Here is a 14,729-nt window from a genome sequence, read left to right as displayed (position 1 = left end):
TGCCTTTCGAACCAGACTTGACAGACCAGACCACGGGTTGCGGTTTGGGAAGTCAATGGGAGAAGTGAAAAATTTGTCCTTAGTTGATCATTTTCAGCCTTAAGTAGCTGAACATGTTATGAGTACAACCTTGTTAAAGTGACAAACGGACACGTCTTCATTTTTCGTCCACAACAACTTTATAGCGAAAGAGTGCCTTTGATTTGACGGCCTGCTCATGCGCAGGTCAGTGCGACACAACGTGATCGGGAGTTTCTATCGGAGAAGCAGTTTCTGGAGCTCTTCATCTACAGTATATACAGTGGGGGAAAAAAGTATTTAGTCAGCCACCAATTGTGCAAGTTCTCCCACTTAAAAAGATGGAGAGGCCTGTAATTTTCATCATAGGTACACGTCAACTATGACAGACAAAATGAGATTTTTTTTCTCCAGAAAATCACATTGTAGGATTTTTAATGAATTTATTTGCAAATTATGGTGGAAAATAAGTATTTGGTCAATAACAAAAGTTTCTCAATACTTTGTTATATACCCTTTGTTGGCAATGACACAGGTCAAACGTTTTCTGTAAGTCTTCACAAGGTTTTCAAACACTGTTACTGGTATTTTGGCCCATTCCTCCATGCAGATCTCCTCTAGAGCAGTGATGTTTTGGGGCTGTCGCTGGGCAACACGGACTTTCAACTCCCTCCAAAAATTTTCTATGGGGTTGAGATCTGGAGACTGGCTAGGCCACTCCAGGACCTTGAAATGCTTCTTACGAAGCCACTCCTTCGTTGCCCGGGCGGTGTGTTTGGGATCATTGTCATGCTGAAAGACCCAGCCACGTTTCATCTTCAATGCCCTTGCTGATGGAAGGAGGTTTTCACTCAAAATCTCACGATACATGGCCCCATTCATTCTTTCCTTTACACGGATCAGTCGTCCTGGTCCCTTTGCAGAAAAACAGCCCCAAAGCATGATGTTTCCACCCCCCATGCTTCACAGTAGGTATGGTGTTCTTTGGATGCAACTCAGCATTCTTTGTCCTCCAAACACGACGAGTTGAGTTTTTTCCAAAAAGTTATATTTTGGTTTCATCTGACCATATGACATTCTCCCAATCCTCTTCTGGATCATCCAAATGCACTCTAGCAAACTTCAGACGGGCCTGGACATGTACTGGCTTAAGCAGGGGGACACGTCTGGCACTGCAGGATTTGAGTCCCTGGCGGCGTAGTGTGTTACTGATGGTAGGCTTTGTTACTTTGGTCCCAGTTCTCTGCAGGTCATTCACTAGGTCCCCCCGTGTGCTTGTGATCATTTTGACCCCACGGGGTGAGATCTTGCGTGGAGCCCCAGATCGAGGGAGATTATCAGTGGTCTTGTATGTCTTCCATTTCCTAATAATTGCTCCCACAGTTGATTTCTTCAAACCAAGCTACTTACCTATTGCAGATTCAGTCTTCCCAGCCTGGTGCAGGTCTACAATTTTGTTTCTGGTGTCCTTTGACAGCTCTTTGGTCTTGGCCATAGTGGAGTTTGGAGTGTGACTGTTTGAGGTTGTGGATAGGTGTCTTTTATACTGATAACAAGTTCAAACAGGTGCCATTAATACAGGTAACGAGTGGAGGACAGAGGAGCCTCTTAAAGAAGAAGTTACAGGTCTGTGAGAGCCAGAAATCTTGCTTGTTTGTGGGTGACCAAATACTTATTTTCCACCATAATTTGCAAATAAATTCATTAAAAATCCTACAATGTGATTTTCTGGATTTTTTTTTCTCAATTTGTCTGTCATAGTTGACGTGTACCTACAGTGAGGGAAAAAAGTATTTGATCCCCTGCTGATTTTGTACGTTTGCCCACTGACAAAGAAATGATCAGTCTATAATTTGAATGGTAGGTTTATTTGAACAGTGAGAGACAGAATAACAACAAAAAAATCCCAAAAAACGCATGTCAAAAATGTTATAAATTGATTTGCATTTTAATGAGGGAAATAAGTATTTGACCCCTCTGCAAAACATGACTTAGTACTTGGTGACAAAACCCTTGTTGGCAATAACAGAGGTCAGATGTTTCTTGTAGTTGGCCACCAGGTTTGCACACATCTCAGGAGGGATTTTGTCCCACTCCTCTTTGCAGATCTTCTCCAAGTCATTAAGGTTTCGAGGCTGATGTTTGTCAACTTGAACCTTCAGCTCCCTCCACAGATTTTCTATGGGATTAAGGTCTGGACACTGGCTAGGCCACTCCAGGACCTTAATGTGCTTCTTCTTGAGCCACTCCTTTGTTGCCTTGGCCGTGTGTTTTGGGTCATTGTCATGCTGGAATACCCATCACGACCCATTTTCAATGCCCTGGCTGAGGGAAGGAGGTTCTCACCCAAGATTTGACGGTACATGGCCCCGTCCATCGTCCCTTTGATGCAGTGAAGTTGTCCTGTCCCCTTAGCAGAAAAACACCCCCAAAGCATAATGTTTCCACCTCCATGTTTGACGGTGGGGATGGTGTTCTTGGGGTCATAGGCAGCATTCCTCCTCCTCCAAACACGGCGAGTTGAGTTGATGCCAAAGAGCTCAATTTTGGTCTCATCTGACCACAACACTTTCACCCAGTTCTCCTCTGAATCATTCAGATGTTCATTGGCAAACTTCAGACGGCCCTGTATATGTGCTTTCTTGAGCAGGGGGACCTTGCGGGCACTGCAGGATTTCAGTCCTTCACGGCGTAGTGTGTTACCAATTATTTTCTTGGTGACTATGGTCCCAGCTGCCTTGAGATCATTGACAAGATCCTCCCGTGTAGTTCTGGGCTGATTACTCACCGTTCTCATGTTCATTGCAACTCCACAAGGTGAGATCTTGCATGGAGCCCCAGGCCGAAGGAGATTGACAGTTCTTTTGTGTTTATTCCATTTGCGAATAATCGCACCAACTGTTGTCACCTTCTCATCAAGCTGCTTGGCGATGATCTTGTAGCCCATTCCAGCCTTGTCTACAATCTTGTCCCTGACATCCTTGGAGAGCTCTTTGGTCTTGGCCATGGTGGAGTTTGGAATCTGATTGATTGATTGCTTCTGTGGACAGGTGTCTTTTATACAGGTAACAAGCTGAGATTAGGAGCACTCCCTTTAAGAGTGTGCTCCTAATGTCGTCTTTTATACAGGTAACGAGCTGAGATAAGGAGCACACTTAAAGGGAGTGCTCCTAATCTCAGCTTGTTACCTGTATAAAAGACACATGGGAGCCAGAAATCTTTCTGATTGAGAGGGGGTCAAATACTTATTTCCCTCATTAAAATGCAAATCAATTTATAACATTTTTGACATGCGTTTTTCTGGATTTTTTTGTTGTTATTCTGTCTCTCACAGTTCAAATAAACCTACCATTAAAATTATAGACTGATCATTTCTTTGTCAGTGGGCAAACGTACAAAATCAGCAGGGGATCAAATACTTTTTTCCCTCACTGTATGATGAAAATTACAGGCCTCTCTCATCTTTTTAAGTGGGAGAACTTGCACAATTGGTGGCTGACTAAATACTTTTTTTCCCCACTGTAGGCTCTTTGATTTGGAATTGTCTGGCGCTCGCAAGTGCAGTAAATTGAATGTCGTTGACCCTGCCACACTGTGCGACTCACAAGTTCCCGTTTTTCGTGAACAACAAAAATACAAGTAGTTGAATATTGGAATGTATTTGGAAATACACTTGGAAAGTATTGGCATGTATTTTCAGATACAAGTGTATTTCCAGATACAAATATTTAAATACTCCATGCACTCGTACCCCGGTCTGTTTGGTCCTAGGGGTATTTGGAAACAAGTATTTGAAAAAAATTCAAATAGTACTTATAGGAAATTATTTCAAAAATACTTTCAAATACTTCAAATATAAATAGCTGATTTGGCCAGACAATAATTATTTAAAATACAAATACTTAGATACGCATGTATTTGAACCAGGTCTGCAAATAATTTCCAATCAATGAGGCGCTGTAGCATATGAACTATTCTTTATTCACCTTTAGATAAATAATCACAGATATGTATATCACAAAAAAAGGTTCTACAGTGAGGGCTAACTGTACGAACACAGGAGTGACGTCATATTCATTGCTATACTTAACAGTTGGACTATTGTGACCCTATTTAAACCAATTACATAGATTGCATATCTGATTTCTCTCCCAGCACCTTCCCAGTGATCTTAGACTTAAAAAATATAAAGTTAAATAAATACAATTTATCATAACATTTCATTCACAGATAAATAACTTCATATGTCTTTCCACTGGTTGACTTGGTTTCTTGTATATATGCAGATATAAGGTATAAGGATATACACATTAACGTTTTATGTTAGGGAGCTAGTGTTATTTTTTTTATTTTACTTTGAGAAAGCTGCATCTGCCAGTTCCTGGATCTCAGCTTCATCACTAACATAATTTTTCATGCTGGAAACTCATCGGACGTCCCATCCGATGCTCAGAATTTCAATGTCCATTATGTTTCGGCAAGAGCACAGCATGTCTTGTCAATGAACAATGTCAACACAGAGTACGCCAAAAAAATCATCACCATAGCCACACACATACAGCCATGACACTACAAGAGAACACTAACAATGATGCAAGATAACATTTATGGCTGAAATGTCAGAAAGAAAACACTTAAAGTAACACTTAAGAACGGTTAGATAGATCATAGCACTACAGATTCCGATAAATTCCGCTGCAGAGCAACAAAATCAATACAATACACTTGGTGCAGAGAAGATAAGGTAACTTTTTTTTTTTCTTCAGGAGGAATTTCTCATTTTAGTTTATCCTTCAAACAGATATGGATTTACATGTGGAGGTCAAGGGATTTACATGTGGAGGTCACCACACTTCCAACAAAGCACACATCAATTCGCCGCTGCTTAAAGGTTAACAAACAAAAAAAGGTTAGACCATACTATCGCATCATGCTCATGTTATTTTTCGTTATGCTTCGAGTAGGTACTAGTGTTTATCCACACTTGGTTTGTGTTGTTTCCTCTATTAGTGAGGGCCTTGGTCTGTCTGGTCACAGACGGGTCAGCAGACGATCGGCTAGACATTGTCTGGAGATCACAGGCCCCTTCACCTCCCCCCACAACTCTTTTCTCCAGGCTCAGATGGTTACTCCAAGCGTTGTGTGAAGTTTTCTGGGAAGAGTCCTTTGTGGGCACTGGCCCCAAGGTGCGACCATTCACTTTCCTTGATTCCTGTAAGCCAACCTGCATCCTGGAAAACATAGAGAAAGAGAGGCAAGGGGTGAATTTGATAGGCCATGGATATGCCTGTGTACTAGGCTGGTTGCTAACATAAAGCTAAACTACTCTATTTGTGTATGTGTTAGGTAGACAAGGGCCCAGCTGTTTCGGTCCTCTTACTTCCCCAAAAGCCTATCCTTTCAGTGTTCACAGATCTATGAGGCGTAAGCAATATGGTTATGGCTTCACCAAGTGGATCATCTGGCATATTGTTAAATGGAATCAGGTCTCTGTACTGGAGTCCTGTGTATGTTTTTTTTTACGTACAAATGATCTGAGAGCCACTCTATTTTATGTTATACCATATTTATGATATTCTATGGATGTGAAGTGCTCAGTATTTGTACAGGGTTAATATAGAGTTTCTAGAATTGTAATACTGGTTTAATACAGTTTTTCCTCACCTGATCTTCTGCTGTAGCCGTGGGAACAACCAGAACCACGTCACCTTTCTTCAGCTCCAGCTCATCTGAGTTTGCAGCTTCAAAGTCATGCAGGGTCTCCACCTACAGGATGGGAGTTCATAATACAGCATGAGCGCGCATGTGTGTGTGTTCATACACGTGTGTTGATAACGGTATACAACAAAATACAGTTATTCTATTTTGAGTGTTGCCAGATTCACACTATAGGGCCAAACCTAGCAAAGCCTAGCTGTATTGGGCTAGCCTGGGTATTGGGCTAGCCTGGGTATTGGGCTAGCCTGGTTATGAATCCACCATAGTTGCTGGAACGATGCTGGAAAGACAAAGTGAAAAGAAAATATACTACCAAGCCAGCACAGTACAATTCGGGTCAGGCTTATAGTGTGAATCAGGGAGGTCTTGTGGGTGTTTGTGTGTGTGTGTGTGTGTGTGTGTGTGTGTGTGTGTGTGTGTGTGTGAGAGCAAGAGTGAGAGAGAGACTGACACAAAAAAGGAGTATAGTGGGTGACAGAGAGTGTGTGTGTGTGTGTGTGTGTGTGTGTGTGTGTGTGTGTGTGTGTGTGTGTGTGGACCAGGGAAAACCTTGTAAAGGAAGCCAGGAGGGAGTCCTGGTGGGCCGTCAGAGGCGGTGATGTCGTTGGCCGTCTGACTGTCCGGTGTCACTCCGTTGTCGCTGATGGTCGTTGGGGAAATGATGTCAATGATGTCGCGGTCATCGTCACCTTCGTTGCTGGAGGCTGGCTCAATCACCACTGAGGGAATAGGCATCTTCTCCTGGCGAGGAAAGAAACCCGTTAACGAGACACAATAACACACACATATCCACACATTTATGCACGCTAAAACGTAGGCATACAAGCAAACTCTCCCTGCAGTTAACATATTCTTCAATAAATAAATAGAATGATACTCACACTACAGTTCCGAATAGTTTCATTGGATTAATACGTTGACATTTCAGTGTCTTGCGTGTATAGAATAAAAATGATTTGACAGCAAAAGTATATGCAATCTTCTCTCGCATGGAAAATAGCATAGCCTCAAATCATTGAATTTTGTTTATAAAGCAACTGCTAACCTCTCCGAAAACAAGTGTATTCACCATTAATTTGGCTATTCACCAGAAAAAAAGAACTGGTACTATTTTCATGAATACCATCCATGTTTACATCAATGGCTACAGTACCTCCCAATAGTTCTAAACAAAAGCTTCCTTTCCTTCATGACCACTCATCACAAACATGATGACCTTATGTAAACAACATGGTGGCAACCAAACCTCAAAGGTCATCAAGGAAAGGAAAGGGAGATACCTAGTCAGTTGTACAACTGAATGCATTCAACTGAAATGTGTCTTCCGCATTTAACCTAACCACTCTGAATCAGAGAGGTGCGACGAGGGACAGGTGTTTTTTTAAGTAATGGGACAAAGCCTACGGTTATGTCCAAGGCTAAGAGTTTTTCTGATCAGGTGACCTGACCAAGATAAATTCTGGGCCCCAATTATGTTTTTTTTCATTGTATAATGACATACCGGTAAGATATTTATGCTTTGCACCAATTTTTTCTAACATATTAACATTTAAAAAACATAATATGCAAAGGGAGTGGAGCTGTCCAAGGCAGCTAACAATAAGATAAAATAGGGGTGGGTAAGTTCAACAGCTGTGATGATGACCACAAAAAAAGTCAACAGCCCTAACGACAAGGAGTATTCCAGTCATCAGCGGATGTTCTGATTTGTCAGTGTGATGGGGGATTATTATCTATTCAACGAGTCAGAGCATCTCAGCGCATGAGGACAAATGAGTTTGCTCTTTTCTAATACCATTTGAAAATATGGGGGATTATTCCTTTCTATGGTATTCAGAAAAGAGGTATCTATAAAGGTGGGAATAGATTCCCACTCAAAAATGCGTTTAGCATTTGATAGGAAATGTAATTTTCAACAAATACAGTATGGAAGCGATCACCACAAATGAATACACATTAAAAATAAAAATAAACACCAGAAACATAAAAAAACAAATGAATACCAAAATAAATAAACATTATTTTACAGTTCATAATGTGAGAAGTTTGGGAGGTTTTGGGGTATTTTTACTCTATTGCTCAGAGACCACTTGAACTAGGCAAGTTATTTTTTGATAAAATAAATGTACATCGGTCTCCTAATCATTCATACCATTTATAGATCACAATATTGTCGGATCACAATATTGATTTTAATCCGAAAAGTCAGGACATTACATTTGCCCCGTGCCAGGGGAATTGTAGCTGGAGTCAAATGTAACATCTAAAAAATTAACCAAATAAACTAACTTAACTTAAAAAACACTCAAGTTTATGAATGATCATATCATAGACATTTGTAATGATTTTGCAATAAATGTAAGTATTTTTAGGTATGTAACCAATATTTACAGTAACAACCCTGTTCGTGCATGGCCATTCGGTTCCGCTCAAAACATCTTGAATAGTCTGATGGTGCCCAGATCATACCTGTTTTAAATTCTTTGGCACTCTACAGGACCCCAAGGCTATTTCAAGTTAGTATTTGTATAATTAATGTATAATTCATACCATCTTAAAGTTAAAATCACTTCTTGTTTTCAACATTTGCCATTATGTGCCTAGCAAGAGACACTAATAGTAACACGTCAATGTTTTGCCAACATCTAGTGATGAAAACAATGCTAGTTTGAATTCTTCGACATTAATGCTCAGGACAGTATAAAAAAATATACAGCTGGTGGAAAATACTACTTTCACCCCTAAAAAACTAACATTTGCCCACAAAACAAGCAAATAGTGAGATATTTGGCTGAACAATTTCAAGCAGGGAGAGAACCTAAATTGTGAGTGAGTTTCATCACACTATCTTGTTTCTGTTTGGAGAAATTCAAAGTGTTACAATTGGCCCATGTTACAATTGCCCCTGGTCTCCCCTACTAGCAGCACTGCAAAAGATAGTGTAACCACCAGAAAACAACACAATATATAAACACAAAATATATACGACAAAACAGCACTATTCAATACAAAACAATATATGAACATAAAATATATACAGCATAGACGGGTTGGTTATTTAGCAACAAAACCGCCGCGTACGCAACTATAGGGCAAAACAGACAGGGTTGGCTTAGATTGTTGACATCTTGTAAACTATATTTAGTCTCCAATGTTATTGTTGGTTAGCAGCTAGTGAATTTGAGCCATATTAGCATAGACGTGATATCAGTCAAGACACCTCAAAACAAGACATGGTATCAAGAACAAGATAAAACTAGCTGAAACAAGCCACCTACGATTCCCCACATGGCAGCTTATTGTCATTGTTGCTAGCTAGCTAGCTATCTGGCCATCCAGAATCACAACAACACCGACTTTTGCCCCATTGAAGCGTTTGTATCTTTTCCGTGACGTTGCCAACTAACCCGTCTATAACGACACCGAAAACATAATTGTATCAGAACTGCTCTTTGAATATTGAATTTAAGGGTTAAAGTTATAAAATGATGAACACAATATATGTATGAACCAACAACAGGATCAAGGAAAATTACAACACAAGGTTAACAACACACCATGGAAAATACATGCATTTCAAACATCGTAATCTAATATCTGCCCGAATCATCATCTCCCACTGGGCACAGATGTCATTTCAACATCTATTCCACATTGGTTCAACGTAATTTCATTGAAATTACGTGGAAACAACGTTGATCCAACCAGTGTGTGCCCAGTGGGCTAGGTCTTTGTTAGTGCTACTGGTGTAACACCCACACCTGTAAACCTACTTGCTACTGTTTGTTTCAAGTCAAGTGATGTGGAAAGTAGGCTTTTGATAGAAAATATTAACAGCAAAAAGCTTGTTTTTCGATGTGTGAAAACAGTATCCTATAAAGGAGATCCGTTTTGGGGACAAGTCTGATACCAAGCTTGTAGATGATATATACATAATGTTGAGCATTGTGCAGCAATCCGGATACCATGCTGCTGCTACAAGGCAACATTTCCATCATTCAGTAACACTTTACCTAAACCCAACATTATATAACAGGTAATTTCGTTTGTTGTGCAACAAACTTAAAAGCTAACAAACTTAAATAACAGTACATCTCACAGATCAGGTAGCGGAAATCAGATGCCATGACTGTTTGCGACGTTAGCATTGTCATGTCTGCGACATGGTATGTCATCATTATGATCACATTATGTAGGCAGATTCAAATAAAGTGTTAGCAATAATGCTAGGTGATAGCTCTGGTATCAGATACATCACCACGATGAGGATAATGGGGATGCAACTTTCAGTAGTCAGTTTGTTACCGGAGTGTCTTCCTGAGGAGACCCTTTAGCATCCACAGGTGCCTACAGTTCAGACAAAGAGATGTTATTGATGCAGACCAACCACCATAAGGCTACGGCTCAAACAAGAGTTAAGACAAGTGCCTGTTCTCCATTACAAAGTACAATGTCTGTTCTACACCATATAGTTATCCATCTGAACGCTCAGTAAAGTTGCACCCTCCTACATACGAAAACGACTGATAACTTTCAAAGATTTAGTCATGGCGGTGTTAAGGCAGCATTCACAAGAAATGTGAGTTAGAATTGTAGCAGTTGTTTGTGGTTCAGCAACTATTAATGACAGTTCACAAAATTAGATGGGAAGCAATTACGTAACATCTACCGTGGAATGGGGGGCAATAAAAAAAGCATTGTGAACAATTTAGAAGCAGTTTCAACTTAAAACATTTTGGCCGACATCTGTTATAGCAATTTTTTATACATTTTAGTTAGCAGTGGAAACATTTATTGCGATGCAATCATGGCTGTGGTATTCACATTTTTTTGTGGATTAACTGTCGCCTTGTTCGTTTGGCTTTGTTTTTTAAATATATTTTGAGCAACTTTCATGCCCTACAATAGCCATTTTGTTTATTTTCAGAATTGTTAAACACCCACACCAGTAGAAATCCACTTTTTCGAGCTGAAAGACGATGGCCAGAGCTTACCCATGATGTTGCGCAACGATTTAAGTCAAGAAGTCATCGTTTTAGTTAAGGTATGATATATTTGGGCTTGAAGTGCCTAATCCGAATGTGTGACTCCACATGTTTCCATGAGATGTGTATTTTCCTATGAAAAGTAAATTTCAGCCTATGTTTTGTTTCAGGGCTGGATTTTATTTAAATGTTACTTACCACCTACCAGTATGGCAATATTTATTAATCAGAAACACCTGCTGCAAAGTTCTTCCTATTCGCAAGTCGTCTGAGAGCCTTTTCTCTGTAGCCTACACTTGGGTTTCTACTAGATAAAACAGCTGCAAAGTCAAAATTGCCGTACAAATTCAAGAAAACAAAATGAGCTTTTTGGTCTTAATTTAAGGTTAGGGTTAGGCTAAGGTTAGCTGTGTGGTTAAGGTTAGGATTAAAATCCGATTTTAAGACGAGAAAATGTAGAAAAAGACTAGGTTTATGACTTAGTGGCTGTGTTAACTAGTGATGACCCCACACTTGGCCACCTTGCCATGGAGCAAATTAAAATAAATATATTTTTAAAATGTTTTTGCACCTCTCCTTTTTTACCAGCAAATTATTATAATCCATTGCCACTCCTATTTGCCATATCTTCAATTTAAGCCTAGTAGAGTGTGTGTGCCCTCAGGCCTGGAGGGAAGCAAAAGTCATTCCGCTACCTAAGCATAGTTAAGTTCCCTTTACTGGCTCAAATAGCCGACCAATCAGCCTGTTACCAACCCTTAGTAAACTTTTAGAAAAAAATGTGTTTGGCCATTCCAAGACATTTAAATGTTTCCCCTTAAACCCCTCGAGTGTTGCTTTAGCAGTATGCTTAGGGTCATTGTCCTGCTGGAAGGTGAACCTCCGTCCCAGTCTCAAATCTCTGGAAGACTGAAACAGGTTTCCCTCAAGAATTTCCCTGTATTTAGCGGCATCCATCATTCCTTAAATTCTGACCAGTTTCCCAGTCCCTGCCGATGAAAAACATGGATGGTGTTCTCGGGGTGATGAGAGGTGTTGGGTTTGCGCCCAACACCCAGACATAGCGTTTTCCTTGATGGCTAAAAAGCTCAATTTTAGTCTCATCTGACCAGAGTACCTTCTTCCATATGTTTGGGGAGTCTCCCACATGGCTTTTGGCGAACACCAAACGTGTTTGCTTATTTTTTTCTTTAAGCAATGGCTTTTTTTCTGGCAATTTGAATGCACAGAGATACTGTGATGAGATCCTGAGGCCCATTGTCGTGCCATTCATCCGCCGCCATCACCTCATGTTTCAACATGATAATGCACGGCCCCATGTCACAAGCATCTGTACACAATTCCTGGAAGCTGAACATTTCTCAGTTCTTCCATGGCCTGCATGCTCACCAGACATGTCACCCATTGAGCATGTTTGGGATGCTCTGGATTGACGTGTACGACAGCGTGTTCCAGTTCCCGCCAATATCCAGGAACTTCACACAGCCATTGAAGAGGAGTGGGACAACATTCCACAATCAACAGCCTGATCAACTCTATGCGAAGGAGATGTGTCGCGCTGCATGAGGCAAATGGTGTTCACACCCGATACTGACTGTTTTTCTGATCCAGGCCTCTACCTTTTTTTTTAAAAAGGTATCTGTGACCAAGAGATGCATATCTGTATTCCCAGTCATGTGAAATAAATAGATTAGGGCGTAATGAATTTATTTCAATTGACTGATTTCCTTATATGAACTGTAACTCAGTAAAATCTTTGAAATTGTTGCATGTTGCGTTTATATTTTTGTTCAGTATGAATGTGTCACGAATTCAGCCGAGGCTGCCCCTCCTCCTTGCTCGGGCAGGCTATGGCGTTCGTCGTCACCGGAGTACTAGCTACTACCGATCCATGTTTCTATGTTCGACTTGTTTTGTCTTTATTGGTCACACCTGTTTCCCATCATGTAGTTATGTCTTCCCTATTTAACCCTCTGTCTCACACTGTGTGTTGTGCGTGTTTGTTCATGTTTTGGTTGTCGTAGTGAGCGGGTTTGTTCCTCCCTGCGTGGAGGTTTGTTCTTTCTATTACCTACGAGTAAAGTACGTTTTCTCGATTAGCTCTGTGTCCTGCGCCTGACTTCGTCCTACCGCATTACACTGACGCCTCGACAGAATGGTAAAATTGTGTGATATGATTGCATTTTAGATCCCCACTCCCCCCATCGCCCCAAGATGAACGGTTTTGACCCTTAACGTTTTAGGCTAATTAGTTTTGCTTGGCCCGGTGCCGCGGGTGTGCAGGGTTTGCAAATGTTTTAACATTACATTAATCCTAAAGAGCAATCTCCAAACCGTTCAATAGTTAGGCATACTAACATACTGTTAGTCAGGTGAAAATAATGATTGACTGGTGCTCACATAACTTTCATTAGCTGGCTAAGGTTAGCATGCTAGCTAGTTAAACTGCCAGCTGTCAGTCAGTGACCTATTTGTCGTTATTTCTCTGCTACATGTGGAAATCACCACAACGTTCCCACCCCCAATTCCTGAATATGTATTAGCAACCTGCGTCAGTCTTCGAGGTGGAACCTAAATGAGAATTTCTGCTCTAGGACAGTAATGACTCTAAATAAGTGCAGAAAATGTCCCTGAGGTGGGCCTTTAAATTTAAAAGCCTCATGTCCTTCTACTATGTTCTTAAAACATCTACCTTGTAATATGAAAGTAAAGTATAACCACAACAATCACTACTATTTTCTGAAGCCTATTTCCGGCTTAAGCGAATCAATGGACTTTCGGACAGGTCCCAATTACTGAACTGTGTTGAATAAGGCAAATGTTGGATCATGGATATTAGGGTTTTGGGAATGGGGGTTGGGAATCTTGGGATAATAATTACCGGAGTCTCCTCCACAGGGGACTCCATTTCCTCCGGGGTCGGAACGGATTCCTACGTACAAAAGAGAGTTGATTCACAATCACAAGAACATCTGGGGAAAAAAATCATTTTCAAGCCTCAAGGATGGCCTCTCTCGACTCTCCAGATGTAGTTTGGTTATTTAAAGTTATTTGGTATGTTTCATTTAATTTTGTGTACACCTATTTCACAGAGGACGGCTCATAATAATGGTTGGAATGGTATCAAACATATGGAAAACGTGTTTGATGTGTTCGATACCATTACATTTATTCTGTTCCTGCCATTACTATGAGCCCGTCCTCCCCAATTAAGCTGCCACCAACCGCCTGTGACCTATTTGCTATTCTTCTAAATCAATATAGCATTTTGATATTTCAACTCATATACGTACAGTATATGAGAGTTTATAACTTTGTGGAATTTCAAGATTCAAAAGGTTGAGACTTCTGATGGCTGATGATTCATTTCAATTTCACATGGCATTGGTTCCTTTGCTATAGGGACATGGGTCCTGCTATTTAAAGTGCATCTTATGAAGGCTTCATAAATCCTTCATATAGGCTTCATAAGCACTACATAGATGCTTCACAAATCATCTATAACTGTATATCATGCTCTATAAAGAGTCATAATGTGGCATAACTGTGTGACATAACCATCAATTTATGTTAGATTCTGGGATTTTAAAGCATGGAGCTTTAGGTGGAATACATGGAACAGTGGTTTGGGGATATAGCCAAGCTCATATGAGACTGTGTACTATTCAAACAAACCCAGAATCTGGTGAATACTGTTGTCTGGAAAAAATATTATTTCCCCTGCCCCACGGGATGAGGCATTTAATTAATGATGGAAAGTGACAATTTATGTCAATACAATATATTGAGTAAAATTTCTACATTATAAAGGCTCATTTTGAATGGCACATGAAATCCAAGGTTTGTGGGATTATGGGTTTGTTTTAATAGCATCCTCTGTGTCCTTTGGAATGAGTCAGACCTCAATGTCATACCACTCTGTCCTGTATGACTCAACCTTAAAGCTTATAAGATTCTACAAAACATTGTAAAATATGACTTGAGGTTCAACCTCACACAAGACACTCG

General features: G+C 40.4%; 1 protein-coding gene across 9 annotated transcripts in view; it reads right to left on the bottom strand.

Moving 5' to 3' along the window:
• Positions 1 to 3,978: 3,978 nt before the first annotated feature.
• Positions 3,979 to 14,729, bottom strand: part of amph (amphiphysin) — a 117,231-nt gene continuing 106,480 nt past the window's right edge. For 6 of the 9 annotated variants that reach the window (XM_045206162.1, XM_045206165.1, XM_045206167.1 and 3 more), the window contains 5 exons: positions 13,603 to 13,653; positions 10,042 to 10,083; positions 6,286 to 6,477; positions 5,683 to 5,784; positions 3,979 to 5,249 (listed from right to left, as the gene is read on the bottom strand). In XM_045206162.1, coding sequence (XP_045062097.1) covers positions 5,145 to 5,249; positions 5,683 to 5,784; positions 6,286 to 6,477; positions 10,042 to 10,083; positions 13,603 to 13,653 — 492 coding nt within the window. In that variant the 3' untranslated portion in view covers positions 3,979 to 5,144. The remainder of the gene's footprint in view (positions 5,250 to 5,682; positions 5,785 to 6,285; positions 6,478 to 10,041; positions 10,084 to 13,602; positions 13,654 to 14,729) is intronic. The other 3 variants (XM_041841475.2, XM_041841484.1, XM_045206164.1) reach the window with 2 other exon arrangements.

This window comes from Coregonus clupeaformis, chromosome 21, assembly GCF_020615455.1.
Source record: "Coregonus clupeaformis isolate EN_2021a chromosome 21, ASM2061545v1, whole genome shotgun sequence".
NCBI lineage: Eukaryota > Metazoa > Chordata > Actinopteri > Salmoniformes > Salmonidae > Coregonus > Coregonus clupeaformis.
This window is presented reverse-complemented; position numbering and strand designations above follow the sequence as displayed.